Source organism: Coturnix japonica, chromosome 31 (genome assembly GCF_054131305.1).
Source record: "Coturnix japonica strain WE chromosome 31, WE-NBRP24, whole genome shotgun sequence".
Lineage (NCBI taxonomy): Eukaryota > Metazoa > Chordata > Aves > Galliformes > Phasianidae > Coturnix > Coturnix japonica.
In genome coordinates, this window is record NC_140693.1 from 4,372,635 (window position 1) to 4,384,792 (window position 12,158).

A 12,158-nucleotide genomic window follows, 5' to 3' on the forward strand; every position below is an offset into this window, starting at 1 on the left:
GGTTTGGCATTTGATCAGCTATGTGGAGGAGCAACTGTACTGGGAGTCTACTGCCTTTCTGCTCACACAGACCTGGTGTCCTTGCAGGGCATAGCTTGCGTTCTGTTCCCTTGTAAAGGTTGCAGTCTTTGCTCTCTCCATCTTGGGGCATTCTGCTCCTTCAGTCCCTGGTGTGCAATATATCTCTGCTCCTGTAGTAGACAGTTTTGCTGCTGCCTGTGATGTAGACTCTAAACCATCAGCTCTTACTATTCCCACACCACGTGGATGTGATTCTGGGGCCTTTGGATCTGTTCCGTGAGTTGTGTCGCTCATGCTTTTGGCTCAGGAAACTGGCAGTTTCAGCAAAGAGTGGATTACAGACAGGGTAGATTTGGGAGGTATCTGTCAGAGAAAATGAAATATGAACGATGACAGAAAGACTATGGAAACAGCTGGAATCTACCAAGTTAATCCTCAGCAGCCAAAGCCAGTCCACATCTTATTGCAGAGGTGTAGGGAGAAAACACAGCAATGTAGTGCTTTTACACTTGAATTTTGCTAGCTGAGGGCTATTATTAGCTGTTTGCCTCAGAAACCAAAGGTTTTCTGTTCTCTTTCAGACCGGATGAGCTCATGGCTGCACAGGGTAATGTAATACCTCCTCCTCTGCCATACGTGGAGAGTGCTTGCCTAGCTACTGTTGCAGTATTTCTCATGTGTACCACTGTAACATGACGTGCAAGTCCAGCCCTCACTGCAAAATGATGTGGTGTGAAAGTCAGGAGGGATTATGAGTACTCTTGGAGTGGTTGGCTCTTTCACTACAGAAATCCTCATCTTACTAGCTTCTCCCAAAGTGCAATGGCTTCCTGAGTCTTAATTTCTCCTCTTACCATTGCACTCAGAAAGATTTTCAGGGTTCCTCTACCCCAGGGTTCCACTGGTAGCACAGAACAATCCCATTTTAAGGACATGTTGAATGTTAGGTGCTGAGTGTTGAGCATTACGGGATGCAGATTAGACCTTCTTGCTTAAAAGAAACAAGTGCTGCACACCTTGGAAACCTATAGAAAACTAGAGTAAAAAGGGCTGATTCTGCCATCTCATTATCTCAGTATTTGTGGTGCATGCTGAAATCCTTATTTGAAGTGGGTCAAAGCTCCATTGCATTTGTGAGAAGTTTTGCATCACCTGTTTGGTCTAGGCCATGTTTGTTGTCTTGCTAATAAGCAACCCTTCTGATCTTCATCAAATCATTGTGGTTGGAAAAGACCACAAAGATCCCCACATCCAGCCTCACCCCATCCCACCATGCACACTGCCCACGTCCCTCAGTGCCACATCTCCATGGTTATTGAACACTCCCAGGGATGGTGACTCCACCACCTCCCTGCAAAGCTGTGCCACCACATCACCATTCCTCTTCAGAAGAAGTTTTTCTTAACATCCAACTTGAACCTCCCCTGAAAATCATCAGTCAAAACAGGGGCTGTTGAAGATGGGCAGAGAGAATGATGCTTCTACAGTCAGTACAAGCAGGGAGGTCAAATGTAGAGTGTATCAACTGCATTCTTGCATTGGCTTGCTGCCCTGCTCCCTCGCCTTCAGTGGACTGCAGTGCTGGTGGTAGAGCTGTGGTGTGAATCCTGGGATTGCACGTACTGCAACGGTCAGCAGCACAGGAACTTGAGCTGAACTTACCCTCCTGGGCAGCTGCTGCCACTCAGAATTCAGACAGCATGCAGAGGAGAAAGTCATGAAGGAAGGGAAAGGGATGGCAGCAGAAGGCTTCACAGAGTGACAGCGGGGAGGAAGGAGATAGGGGACAGGTCATGGAAGGGTTTGCCATGACTGCTGGGGAGCAGGAGCCTTCCCGGTCACCTGAGCTGGGTATGCCTGAATATGCTTGCATGAATGATCTGAATGAGTGGTCTTCCATGTCTCCACTGCAAATAAAAGGCAATGTCAATCCCCCTCACGCCTGCTAGTCCTGCATTCATGCTTGGAGCCTCTGTCTTGGTATCAGCATCAGGACCCTGGGATCTTTCCTGGGACCCAAAAAAGCATAGGAAGCTTATTCAAAATTGCTCTGCTGTTACAAGCTGGCTAGCACTAGAGAAGTCCATGATGTAAGTGCGTCAGAAATATTCTGCACTTCTACAGCCTTTTGTAGGGCAAACTATGGAATAGAAATGGAAGCCCATTTATTTAGGGTTTATCTGTTCTCCCACGCCTCAAATAGGAACTAGCATGAACGCTCTCAGCAACCAGTTGTTGGTAAAAGGAGAATCAGATAAAACGGTGATTAAAGTAATCAATAAAAGATTCAATGTATCAATCGATCCCACTTAGCAAAGTGATTAACTGAATCCCCTTAACTGAAGTGTGTATGCCTAACTAATTACACTTGATATCTTTCTGATGCTAACTCCATTTGTTGACACAAAGGGTAAGGTGGGCTTTAAACACTTTCTTCTATATGTGTTAGGTATTAAGAGGAGATGACCTCAGCCAGTTCTCTGAAGAATCAGGGGTTGCTGAGAGTACAAAACCATGCTTTATGCATAAAACTGAGCTACAAAATCTAATGTAGGCCAAATATCCACCATATTAAGGGCTATATCATTACCAAAGGGTAGAGTCAAAAGATGGTTTTCTGCTCTTAAATTTCTATGGTTTCCTGATTTTGAGGTCTTCATAATTGAGCTGTACTTGGCTGATATTCAGTGCAGAGTGGAGCAATATCAAAAAGACAGACAGATGAAGATCTGTCATTGTCTTCATTCGAAGAAATCTGAAAATTAGGAGTCCAAGCTGATAGTAAAGACTACCCAGAGGGATGGGATGACCATAGGGACTGTGCTGAGGATGCATTATAATGTGTGATAAACACTGTGAAGCAGTGTTGCTCCAGGAAATGGTCCAATACAACATAGAAGCAACTTTTAATGTCTTCCAGTCACAAGTTGTTCATATCTAATGTATATTTTACCCAATGTTTTCCAGTTCCAGAAGCAGAGGATGCCTTTATCAACAAGCAGAAGGTGCAGAAGGAGGTGAAGGCTGCACCAACAGAAAATGCCACGCTGAGCTGCGAGGTGGCCCAGGAGAAGACGGAGGTGAAGTGGTACAAGGAGGGGAAACTGATCACCTCGAGTAAGAAGTTCAGGGTGGAGTCAGAGGGCAAACAGCGTCGGCTGGTGGTGAGCCAGGTGGAGAAGAAAGATGCAGGGGAGTACAGCTGCGAGGCTGCTGGCCAGAAACTCACCTTCAAGACTGATGTCACAGGTGAGAGAAATTGTTTCGACTGTATTGAACCCCCCCAACAAAGAAGGAGGGGAAAGTTAAGTGGTTTGACACATTCAACCCCAGCATTCAGTGATGTAGACAGTGCTTAAATTCTGTTTAATTCGTGTACTTTCTGTTTGCCTTCTGAAGCTATGAACACTTAGGACTTGGGTAGCCTCAGCTTAAGACAGGCTGGAAATAATTCGGGAATTTCCCTGGGGATCTCAAGTAGATGCAATGATAGCAAAATGAGAAGTCAATAATTACAGGGGAAATTAAAGAATATTAAAGATATCTTCAGGGCACAAGCACACCCCTGCAAATGCTTCTTCCTAAATAGTCTCAGAGACAGCATTTGGTCACAATGCTAGAAGGTGGCATTGGTGGTTTCTATTAAATTAAAGAAACCTGCAACTAAAAAGGTTTTCCCATATTGTCTTATGTTTTCTTCTCTATAGCAGGTACAAAAGAAATGCTTAAAAATAGAAAGGCTTCAAGCTGGTGCTTTTCTTTCCAAAATGGAGGAAGACAGGCGTTCTATTTATGAGGAGAGTCTGATAAGAAAGTGGAAAAAGGCTTTTTACCAGGGTCTATAGCAACATAAGAAGGGGCAATGGTTTCAAAAGTGAAGAGGGTAGACTCAGTTTGGACATGAGAAAAGTTCTTTATGATGAGGATGGTGATACACTGGAACAGATTGTCCAGTGAAGGATGTGGGTGACTCATCATTGGGAGTGTCCAAGGCCAGGCTGGATGGGGACCCTGGGCAGCCTCATTTAGTGAATGATGTCCCTGACTACGGCAAAAGGTTGGACTGGATGATCTTTAAAGCTTCCTTCTATACCCAAATCGTTCTATGATTCCATAGGGGAAACCATTTTATTACTGCCTCTGAAAACTCAGGAGATATTAGAACTTTTTTCAGAAATAAGTAGGTGAGAAAAATACATTTCCTCACTATGACTTAATCACAAACAGAATTTAACCTTGACCCTCACCTGGCTTTTGCTGGCAAAGCAACTTACAGCTGTCAGCTTGTTTGGACAATTTAATGCCTGTCCCCTTGTATGAAACAGACTTTTCAATGACTGCGTATGCTGGTGTGCTGCTGGACAGTGGGGAAAGGGGTGTTTTTTAATTTTTGAAGATTTTGGAACATGATACTGGTGGAAATGAAAACAAGTTTAGGGCTATCTAAGCTGTTTTGGTCTGGCAGGGAGGAAGTTCTTCACTGGCAATTGATATAGTTCAGATGTTGGCATTCAGTTCATAGCACTGTCAGGAAATGTGAGTGGGAAAGCTGTCCTCAACGGTACAGTCCAAAGACTAATTTGGGCATTTGGGGAAGGCTGTGTAGAAAAGATTCATGTCTTAAATGTGCCCATTTGCCTTAAATTCCAGAAGAAGAAAATGCCTTTATCAACAAGGAGAAGGTGCAGAAGGAGGTGAAGGCTGCACCAACAGAAAATGCCACGCTGAGCTGCGAGGTGGCCCAGGAGAAGACGGAGGTGAAGTGGTACAAGGAGGGGAAACTGATCACCTCGAGCAAGAAGTTCAAGGCTGAGTCAGAGGGCAAACAGCGTCGGCTGGTGGTGAGCCAGGTGGAGAAGAAAGATGCAGGGGAGTACTGCTGCGAGGCTGCTGGCCAGAAAGTCACCTTCAAGATTCATGTCACAGGTAAGACAGGTGTTGTCTGAAATACAGCAGAGAACAGTATAGTAAAATCTAGTTTCTATTATACAGTGATCCAGGTGCAGTAGTCTGTACTGAGGTTTTTTCCCTATACTTGACTGCCTGGGTTTGTAGCAAGTATTTGGATTTAGTATGGCACAAAGACCTGTTTCAGTCTTTCTGTAGAATAATAATTACTGATATATGTACAATGGAAGCAGTGTTCAAGATATTATTCAAATCTCTCCTGTGCCTGAGATCCCAAACTGTAATTCTTGTTCACCGAAACATTTGACTAAGATAAGTATGTGCAGTGAGGCTGGAGTGCATGTTCTACGTGCAGCCTTTCATGGCAGGAGAAGCAGGAACTTCTCCTAGTAGTACACTGCCTTTTTACTATGCCTTTATGTTGGAGGCTGCATCTGGATAGGTGAGTCTGCTACTCACAGTAAGAGACCTGGTAGAGCTGACTATTCCCAGAGCTCAAAGTAAGATAGATATCTGCAAATCACACACAAAGAACAAAGGACTGCGTTGGTGAGCATATTTCCTTTGTGCCTTTGACAGTCACAGTTGTGGCAATGGTAGAGGCCATGAGGAGTCTGTTCGGGAAGCCAGGAGTACTGTTCTGGGTCATGAAAAGGCAGCCAGTGGTTTGACTATCGCATGTTTATGTGTTTTGATGTTTCACAGTGGGTCTTAAGCAAAAGGAACTCAGGTTTTGGTTGCCTGCAGGACAGATGTTCTTTTGGGTTCAATATGTTTGCATAGTGACTTGCAACCATGGGACTGGTGTTCAAGGACCCTCTTGGTTCCTTCAGTTCCTAGGTTCTTTCTTGCCTAGATTTGACACTTTGTTTCAACAGAAGAGCTGATATTCTCTAGTGAAGGCTATTAGTTTGGGCACAAGTGGTAACCTAAACCTGTTCCAACCTGTACATACAAACCTGCAAGTTGGTCTCATTTCAGTCCTTCTGTTTTTCTTTTCTTCCCTCAGAGCCAAAACCTGTGTTTATAAACCAGGAGCAGGTGCAGAAAGAGGTGAGTGCTGCCCTGGCAGCAAGTGCTTCCCTCAGCTGTGAAGTAGCACAGGATCCAACTGGAGTAAAATGGTTCAAGGATGGAAGACTGCTTGCCTCCTCCAGAAAGTTCAGAATGGAATCTGTGGGCAAAACACGGCGTCTGGTTGTGGAGCAGCTGGAGAAGAAAGATGCTGGAGAATACATCTGTGAGGCTGCTGGCCAGAAGATGACCTTCGAGCTGGAAACAACTGGTGAGCATTCAGAAATTCTCAGCCAGGATTTTGTAGCCTTGTTGTGAACTGGGTTTTGGGGTGAAATCTCAGTTTTCTTTGCACCTGACAGTGTGAGAATTTGCTCTGGCCCTTTGTGTACCTCCCCGGTGCTCAGCTGTTCCTTCCCTTACTTGGGGATAACATCATTTATTCAAGGTGATGTCCAAACGGGCTTGTTAACAGTCCTCTGCAGTGCTTTAAGCTGTCATATGTCAGCCAGAATTTATGCATGTTCTATAGCCATTCCTCCATGTTGAAAACACTGCACTGTGATTAAGCTTCAGCATATGTTCCAGTAAGTACAGTTCCATTAATTCTAGGGAATTGGGTGAATTAAGCATAGATCTGAAGGCTGCCTTTGCCCAGTGCAGAGATGGAAGGACTAATGTAGATTTGACTTGATATTTTCCCTTCTAGGATGGGAAGGAGCTCCGTCAAAGTAAAAAAGTGGACATTACTTCCCAGGGAAATAAGAGAAGTCTCATTATTCACAGGCTGTGAACTCTCATTTTCTCTCTCAGGCTGCAACCAGGTTGGGTTGCTGTTTCAGTACTGGCTGTTTTATGCAGTAACTCTGCTCCTGAGGTTAATCCAAGTTGTATCCAGGCCCTTCAGAAGGAAAGGGAAATAGCAGCACAGAAATATGGTCTGATTCTGACATAAATAAGTGCAGACATAGAGAGTTAAAAGGGATTGTGTGATGTTCAAGGGACTTTGAAGCAAAGATGTCCCCTAGGTAAGATTTGTGGCTGACATTCCCCATACATTGTGGGCACACAAGCTAAGGAGAGACTAGTGATGAGCATGCAGAGAAGCCAATGATTCAGACAGGTTTGTAGTGACACGACATTGTAGAGTTCTGTCTATTTCTCCTTGGCATAGTTTGGAAAATAAAGATGAGGTGATGGTGGTAACCAATATGGCTTCATCAAGGTCAAGCCATGCCTGCCAAACTTGGTGGCCTTTCATGATGGAGTAACAGCATCAGTGGATAATGGGAGAGCAACTGACATCATCTACATGGACCTGTGCAGAGCATTTGATCCCATCCTGCATGACATCCTGGTCACCAGACTGGAGAAAAATGGTTTTGATGGATGGACCAGTTGCAGGATAGGGAACTGTCTGGATGGTCACACTCAGAGAGCTGCAGTCAATAGCTCAGTGTCCAGGTGGAGGGTGGTGTTGGGACCAGTGTTATTTAACATTTTTGTAGGCAACATGGAGAGTGGAATCAAATGAACCCTCAGCAAGTTTGCAGATGACACCAAGCTGAGCAGTGCTGTTGATGTGCTAGAGGGAAGGGATGCTACTCAGAGGGACCTGGACAGGCTGGAGAGGTGGGCCCTTGGCAGCCTCATGAACTTGAGTGTGGCCAAGTACAAGGCCCTGCACCTGGGTCAGGGCAATCCCAAGCACAGGCACAGGCTTAGAGGAGAATGATTTGAGAGAAGCCTTGACCCTGAGGAGAAGAGTTGGTGTGGAGGGAGGTGTCCCTGCCTATAGCAGGGGGACTGGAACTAAATGACCTTAAAGATTCAGTCAGTTCTATTGTTTTTCTACCCTTAATTTTGCTTGAAAGGTTTTAGAATAAATGAGATTCTGGTTTCCATGAAAACTGTTTGCAGGGAGCTCCATTGTAGCTAGTAAGTCTATCTTTAAGTTCAAGGGCAATAATGCATTGACTGTGTTGAAAAGGGAAATGACTCAGGAATGGATGATGGTTTAGAATAAAACATAATCCTACTTATTTTCTATGCAAATATGTGTAAGGAAAAGATGCTGCACTCAGTTCTGGAAATACCCTGACAAATATATCTCTACTGTTTCACAGCTGGAGATATCAAGATTGTTAAAGCACTGGAAGATGTGGAAGTGAATGAATATGGGAGTGCATCTTTTGTCTGTGAGATTTCACACGATGAGGTTCAGAGCCAGTGGTACAAAGATGACAACAAGCTGAAGGCTGATGACAACATTAGAATGCAGCAAGATGGTAGGATGTAAAGAGGGGGATCTTTCTCCTGAGTGGGGGGTGGGTTGGAGATCAAGCATATAAGACATCTGAAATGAAGTGAAGAGGGTTCAGAAGAGAGTTCCCCTTTTGTTTTGGGACTGAGGTTAGGGTGGAACAAGTGACATGGTGGGATGCTTAGTGTGGGAAGTGTGATGCTATCCCACCATCCCACACTGCCGGGAGCAGGTGGGAAATGAGTGCAGTTATTTCCAACGTGGGGGTGAACAGGGCAGTCAGTTCACCTCTCCAAAGAGGTTTTGTCTGACAGTGAGTGTGATCCTTCTGTATCAGGTACTTTGAAGGTGACGACAGCCACATTCGGTCAGTCCTTGTAGAAGCCATGTTTAGATTCCGCTTTGGTGGGGATGTGGACATGGGGGAATGGGTGGTTTCATTGACATGAGAGAACAGGCAGTGATGCTGTGAAACCAGATGGATGATGCTCAGCCTGGCCATGTGCCTCAGAGCTCTTTGCTCAAGGAAGCCAAGTGTAGTTGTGGGTTTGCTCTCAAGAGCACAGTTTGGTAGGGATGAGCTGGCGGTTGGACTAGATGACCTTAGTGGTCTTTTCCAGCCTTAGTGACTCTGTGGTTCTCTGCTTCAGGAAAGAGCTACTCGCTGACTTACACACGTGTCCAAGTCAAGGATGCAGAAGAAATAAAATCTGTAGCAGAAAAGGCAGAATCTCTTGCCCATCTTACAGTTAAAGGTAATTATGCTTCTGATGACGATTTTGATTAAATTATGTTATAAACGAGCTAACATCCTTTGCTTTAATGTCAAGGAAGTTAAACACCACCAGGGCCTTTCACAGAAATAAAAACTCCTACCTACCTACCTTTCTGCCCACAAAATATGCAGCTTGTCTTTTGGAATTTACTTTTGCAAAGTAAGATGGATTATTTTCTTAGGAGGTTGATTTTCTACGTTTAGACTTCAGATTTGTGTTTGAACGTTGAGGGATAAAAAACATAGCTTGACCTTTTCTTCATTTTCTCTTGCTGTTTGAAAAGAACACAGGGTTTTGTTGTTTTTTTTAATATATACAATGTTAGGGTATATATATGATGTTAAGTGTGATAAAGAAAAGGGAGAAATTTGAGTTAGCACACTACTCAAGAGTTCAGACCCCACCTTTGCCACTGTTAACATTATAAGGGCAAGAACTTCCTGGAAAATGAATTTCTCCTAAGTAGAGTCATTACATTTGAGCTACAGAGACCTTTACTAGGTGAAAACTTGTTGTTCAGAGCTAAGTTGCTGTATTTAACCAAAGTAATTATCAATGTCCGTGTTTCAATGAACCTCTTTTCCATTTCGTAATGCGAGGAGTTTGATATTGGAATGGGAAGGTCATGGTTTGATTTGGATGTTGGACTGGGAATCAGAAGATCTGGGCTCTTTTCAGATTGTCAGTCTTATTGTCTGACTTCTTAACAACATTCTTTTCTTTCTATTATTTTTTAATGATGTTTCAAGGCATTCTGAGCTGATAGGTGTAGTGTTCATGTGCAGTAATGCTGACGTAAGTGGGGTGATAATGTAAGGGTTTTTTACATTCCTTCTAAATCTCTGCTTTCTCTTGTTCCATCCTTCTTAAAGAGCAATCCATTAATCTAGTAAAGGAGCTGTGTGATGACTATGTGACTGAGCCTGAAAAAGCCAAATTTGAATGCGAGATATCCATTCCTTCTGTGAAACCTCCCAAGTGGTATTCCTACGTGGGGAAGTCTTACAGGCTGGCAGAAACTTGATTATGCAGCAAGAAGGCACCATCCACCAGCTGACCATACCGAAAACCACCACTGATATGACAAGCACCATTCAGTTCTCAATTGGCAAATCCAAATCCACAGCCAATCTGCTTGTCAGAGGTAACATATCCAGGCTTTGAAAACACTGCACTGTGCAAAGATCTGTTTGAATAGCTGTGATGTGCTTACTATTCAGATCTACAGAGCTGAGGTTTTGTCCTTGGCTATACCAAAGAAGTCAAATCAGGTGAAATTAATTGTATTTCTGAACTAGACAAGGTTAAGTTTGGTAGCACCTAAATTTGATGCAGTTTGTCATTGATTTCATCTGAAAGAAACTTGCAGGCTTTTTATCTGCTGTTGTCCCCAGCATAAGAGTCTCCATTCACACCCTAAAGTACTTGTTATATTTTCAACTCACTCTTATTTGAATAAAAGCCTCAACAATTGGGAGCAATTTAATAAGCACAGAACAAGAGCTGGACCTTGCATTTGGTAGATAATATACAGTATTACTTTATAGAAATGTAGTCAATGGCATTCCCTATAGACAATCGTTTGTTTTATCTTTAGAGTCGTTCAAAGAACCATTGTGAACATGACATTAATTGGAATGGAATACACGCAAGAGACTTTCCTCTTCTTCCAATTGTCCTCATCCTTTCTTCTCTTCCACCCCTGCTTTGCAGATTACCATATAGAAATCACCAGGAAGTTGGAGGACAAGACAGCTTTGGAACATCATTCTGTCATCCTGTCCTGTGACTTCAGGCCTTCTCCAAAGGTTGTGAAATGGTTCAAAGGCCACACACTCATCAAGCCCTCTGAGAAGTACAAGATCAAGAGGGATAAGCATTCAGCAGAGCTCAAGATTCTGAAGCTGAAGCCCGATGATGCTGGTGTGTACAAGTGCAAGGCAGGAATTGCAGAGACTGAGGCCACGCTGACAGCTGAAGGTATGAGCAGTGAGGGTGGCCTCTTCCATGTCCTATTTCACCTCAGATTTCTCTTCTTGAGGTTGATTTCTGCCATTCTCTCCTGCTAACTTTATAAATGTATAATCTTCACTGAGAAGATTACACAAAGATCATCTAGTCCAACCATTCTACCACATCCCAGTATGATTTATAGTAACAGTGGTAACAGTTCACCTTGTTTCCCCACAGCCCGCAATGTAGAAGTAACGAAGCACCTGCAGGATGTGGAAATTGAAGAAGAGAGCTCTGCTGTCTTCTCCTACGAGCTGTCCCATAATGACGAGGACGTGGAATGGTTCCTGAATGGCAACCTCCTTTACACCAACAATTACAATGACATCAAGAACGTTGGCAATTGCTGCACACTGACAATGAAGCAGGTTAAGCCTGAGGATGCTGGCACAGTGACAGTGAAGTCAGACAAGGTGTCAGAAAGCGCACCTGAAGGTGATAGGTGGGTCTGATCACACCCCTCCTGGATGTAAGAGATGCTAAGGAGCTCCAGTTCATTCTATTGTGCAGCAGTCCTGCTTCTAAAGCTGACCTCTCTGGGGTGACAAGTCATCAGAGGCTTTCTTCCAGTGGAAGGTTCCATTGCAGCAGATATCAAGGAAGGAGGATGGTTTTGGTGTCCTGCCAAAGCATTCCATTGCTTTCTATCATCATTTTATTTAGCACAAGGAGAGTTACAAGAGCAGTTTCTTTTACTGCTTCAGTAACATGCAGTATCAATGCTGTTGTCTCCAAGGATTTATGACTGCAGGGAGAGATCATTCAGTGTGTGTTTTGCCTCTGGGATGACTAATGACCAGGCTGTGAGCAACCTGATCTAGCTGTGAATGTCCCTTTTTATTGCAGGGGAGCTGGGCTACATGGCCTTTAAGGGTCTCTTCCAATTCTAAGGGTACTGTGATTCTAATCTGCTCTCCCCAGCAATTAAGCTCTTTTACTCTATGCGCTCAGAGTTTGAAGGATTTCCTCTTTCTCCTTTCTTTTGCATTTGGTGGAAGTTTTTTCCCCAGTATAAACATCTGATGTGTGAAATAGAAGATAGATAAAAGGAGTCAATAAAACAGGAAAATCAAAAGTGTTCAGCAGCTTATCCTCTTAATCCTGAGGCCTGCTGTATGAGCTCTGCTCCATGTGAGGGCAATGCCAGCTCTCCAGCTTTAGAA

At 43.8% G+C, this 12,158-nt stretch overlaps 1 protein-coding gene across 1 annotated transcript; it reads left to right on the forward strand.

Annotated features, from left to right (window-relative positions):
• Positions 1 to 8,218: 8,218 nt before the first annotated feature.
• Positions 8,219 to 11,701, forward strand: LOC146755668 (obscurin-like). The gene is made up of 3 exons (XM_085525357.1): positions 8,219 to 8,231; positions 10,696 to 10,962; positions 11,173 to 11,701. The coding sequence occupies exons 1-3, from the start codon at positions 8,219 to 8,221 to the stop codon at positions 11,445 to 11,447; spliced, it is 555 nt and encodes a 184-aa protein (XP_085381483.1). The 3' UTR covers positions 11,448 to 11,701.
• The last annotated feature ends 457 nt before the right edge of the window (positions 11,702 to 12,158 follow it).